The sequence below is a fragment of the Zea mays genome, chromosome 7 (assembly GCF_902167145.1).
Source record: "Zea mays cultivar B73 chromosome 7, Zm-B73-REFERENCE-NAM-5.0, whole genome shotgun sequence".
Lineage (NCBI taxonomy): Eukaryota > Viridiplantae > Streptophyta > Magnoliopsida > Poales > Poaceae > Zea > Zea mays.
Window position 1 is genome coordinate 120,462,597 of NC_050102.1, and position 3,242 is coordinate 120,465,838.

General features: G+C 57.1%; 1 protein-coding gene across 1 annotated transcript; it reads left to right on the forward strand.

Moving 5' to 3' along the window:
* Positions 1-331: 331 nt before the first annotated feature.
* On the forward strand, positions 332-2,214 carry LOC100191755 (uncharacterized). Its single transcript, NM_001137182.1, has one exon. It carries the CDS (start codon positions 527-529, stop codon positions 1,856-1,858), a length of 1,332 nt encoding a protein of 443 aa, NP_001130654.1. The 5' UTR covers positions 332-526; the 3' UTR covers positions 1,859-2,214.
* Positions 2,215-3,242: the final 1,028 nt, after the last annotated feature.

A 3,242-nucleotide genomic window follows, 5' to 3' on the forward strand; every position in this document is an offset into this window, starting at 1 on the left:
CCTCATGTCGAGAAACGAAGTCCATTAGACCACGCAGCCACGGCCAAGTTGGCTGGCCGCTGCCGTGCATTTGAAAATGATAATCGACTTAAGATCCGCTAATAATGGATTAAGAAATGGGCCCAGTAATCATTCCGGCCCACGCGCAGCTGCCGTCGCCGCGACCACATCTCCCAAATCCCAATCCATGGCGGATGGCTAATGGGTAATGGCGCTACCCAAGATACCCATGCGCCACCATAAAGCCCGGCGCCTGTGTCGTGTGAGGGAGCGTCTGAGCTCGCCAGAAAAGACCCTGACAGTCCGACACCCGCAAGCCACAAAGTGCAGCCTCGTTGCTACAGGAATGCTGAGAAATGTCTGACCTTGCCGGAAAGCGCAACCTGCGCAGTGGCCGCAACTGCCACCGCAAGCACGTCGAGGACGGGTAGGTTCATCGGTCTCGTCGCCGGGTTTTCAGGTAAAGTCAGGTCAGGCCAACTCTGTCGAAGAAGGAACATCGAAGAAAGGAAGGAGGTGGGCGGCAATGGAGGATGCGATGGCGGCGGACGGGAAGAGCGTGCTGCAGGGGCGGTACGAGCTGGGGCGGGTGCTGGGGCACGGCAACTTCGGGCGGGTGCACGCGGCGCGGGACCTGCGCACGGGCCGCAGCGTCGCGGTCAAGGTGGTGGCCAAGGACAAGCTGGAGCGCGCGGGCATGGCGGAGCAGATCAAGCGGGAGATCGCCGTCATGAAGATGGTGTCCCACCCCAACATCGTGGAGCTGCACGAGGTGATGGCCACCCGCTCCAAGATCTACCTCGCGCTCGAGCTCGTCCGCGGCGGGGAGCTCTTCTCCCGCATCGCGCGCGCGGGGCGGGTCCGGGAGGACGTGGCGCGCTGTTACTTCCGGCAGCTCGTCGCCGCGGTCGACTTCTGCCACGGCCGCGGGGTGTTCCACCGAGACCTGAAGCTCGAGAACCTGCTCCTCGACGAGGTAGGCAACCTCAAAGTGGCGGACTTTGGGCTCAGCGCGCTCGCCGGGCACGCGCGCTCCGACGGGCTGCTCCATACCGCCTGTGGCACGCCGTCATACGTCGCCCCCGAGGTGCTCGGCGGGAAGGGCTACGACGGCGCCAAGGCGGACCTCTGGTCCTGTGGCGTCATCCTCTACGTGCTCCTCGTTGGCAGCTTGCCATTCCACGAGGACAACCTCATGGTCATGTACCGGAAGATGCAGCGCGGCGAGTTCCTCTGCCCGCCGTGGGTCTCAGCGGACGCCCGGAAGCTCATCGGCGAGCTGCTCGACCCCGACCCGAGCACGCGCATCACCGTCGCTCGCCTCGTCGAGACGCCGTGGTACCGGAAGCCGTTGCCCGTCCTGCCGCCGCTCAACCTCAAGGAGCCAACCCCGGACGCGCGCCGCGCCACCTCTGACAAGGAAGAGCCCGAGGTGCTGAACGCGTTCCACCTCATCTCTTTCTCGGAGGGCTTCGACCTGTCCCCGCTCTTCGACCAGGGCCGTGGCGGCGGCGTAGGGAGGTCTAGCGCGGGCGGCATCCGTTTCGTGACGCGCGAGGCCGCCAGCAGCGTGGTCTCCCGTCTGGAGTCGCTGGTCACCGGCCGCGGAGCCAACATGCGCGTGACAAAGAGCGGCTCGCGGGGCGTTCGTTTGGAGGCCGTGTCGCGCGGGCGCTCGGGGGCGCGGCTGGCAGTGGCCGCGGAGATCTTCAGCGTGGCGCCGTCGGTGCTCCTGGTGGACGTGAAGAAGGACGGCGGCGACACGATGGAGTACCGGTCGTTCTGTAGCGAGGAGCTCCGGCCGGCGCTCAAGGACATCGTCTGGGCCTCCAGCCAGGACACACCGGGCGCCGCTTGATGTCGTCGCTGTCGCTCCTGCCACCATTATTGTCCTTGCCCATCAATTGCTGTTGGTGTCCGTGTAGGGGGGGTCGTGCTCGTGCATTATTGTTTGGTGACGAAGTGATGTTTGTTTGTCGTTTGCCACTCTCGTAGTTGGTTTCTGCTGTGGTGCAGCGGCTGCTGGCAGTTGCAGTTGGGCTGTTGCCCGCGGGGCGCGAGCAAAGCAGAATCAGCGGGAACTAGCATTCGTATCCTGCATGCACGCCCATACCGTGTCAGCTCTGAAGTGGGAAGAACTGTAACAAGTAGTAGTACGAATGTACCAGGGTGATGTGCTTTCGAGTCACTTGTGTATATATTCATTTTTTTATCAGCTTACCGTGTCAGCTTTGATTGAGGGTGATGAGTTGTGGAGTAATGTCCACAATTACATCTTCATATGTATATAGAAAAAAAATGCTTATAAAAATAATTAGACAAACTAGATTATCCCTCATTAAAGTATCTAGCCTAAACAATATCCATCTCATCTTAAAAGATTCTATCCTACACTCATAGATCCATCTTATCTTAAAAGATACTCTATTACCTTAGTAGATTCATCTTATCTTGAAAAAAATGTCACCCTAATAGATCTAACTGACCTCAAAAGATTCTACCTTATCCTTATGGATTTATCTTGTTCTAATAGGCATACATATCCCACTCTACAGTAACAACCATGATCTAGCCTAAAATAAATGGATCTTATCCAGTTATACCAATCTGATCTAGATCCCACCTAATCTAACATGATCTAATCCAAATTGAGTTACTTAAATAAGTTAGATAATGTTAGCGACATAAATTAGGCCCTAATTCTGTAAACATATCTTACCCTAAATTAATACCTTAGACTACCTCGTCTGTAAACAACAACCTAACCTACATCATAGGTTGTCTAATCCAGATATCACAAAAGCAAAGTAAAACTTTGTTCAAACCTACCTACATCGTTGTCGGGGACCATAATTAGGGGTACCCTCAAGACTCCTAAATCTCAGCTGGTAACCCCCATCAGCACAAAGCTGCAAAGGCCTGATGGGTGCGATTAAGTCAAAGGTCGGTCCATTCGAGGGACGCGATCACGCCTCGCCCGAGCCCAGCCTCGGGCAAGGGCAGCCGACCCCAGAGGATCTACGTCTCGCCCGAAGACCCCCTCCAGCAACGGGCACACCTTCGGCTCGCCCGAGGCCCAGTCTTCACCAAGAAGCAACCTTGGCCAAATCGCCACGCCAACCGACCAAATCGCAGGGGCATTTAATGCAAAGGAGGCCTGACACCTTTATCCTGACGCGCGCCCTCCGGTTGACAGAGCCGAAGTGACCATAGTCACTTCGCCGCTCCACTGACCGGCCTGA

Excerpts from the sequence above, each read along its gene's own strand:
- LOC100191755 (NM_001137182.1), top strand. The coding sequence starts at position 527 with ATGGAGGATGCGATGGCGGCGGACGGGAAGAGCGTGCTGCAGGGGCGG.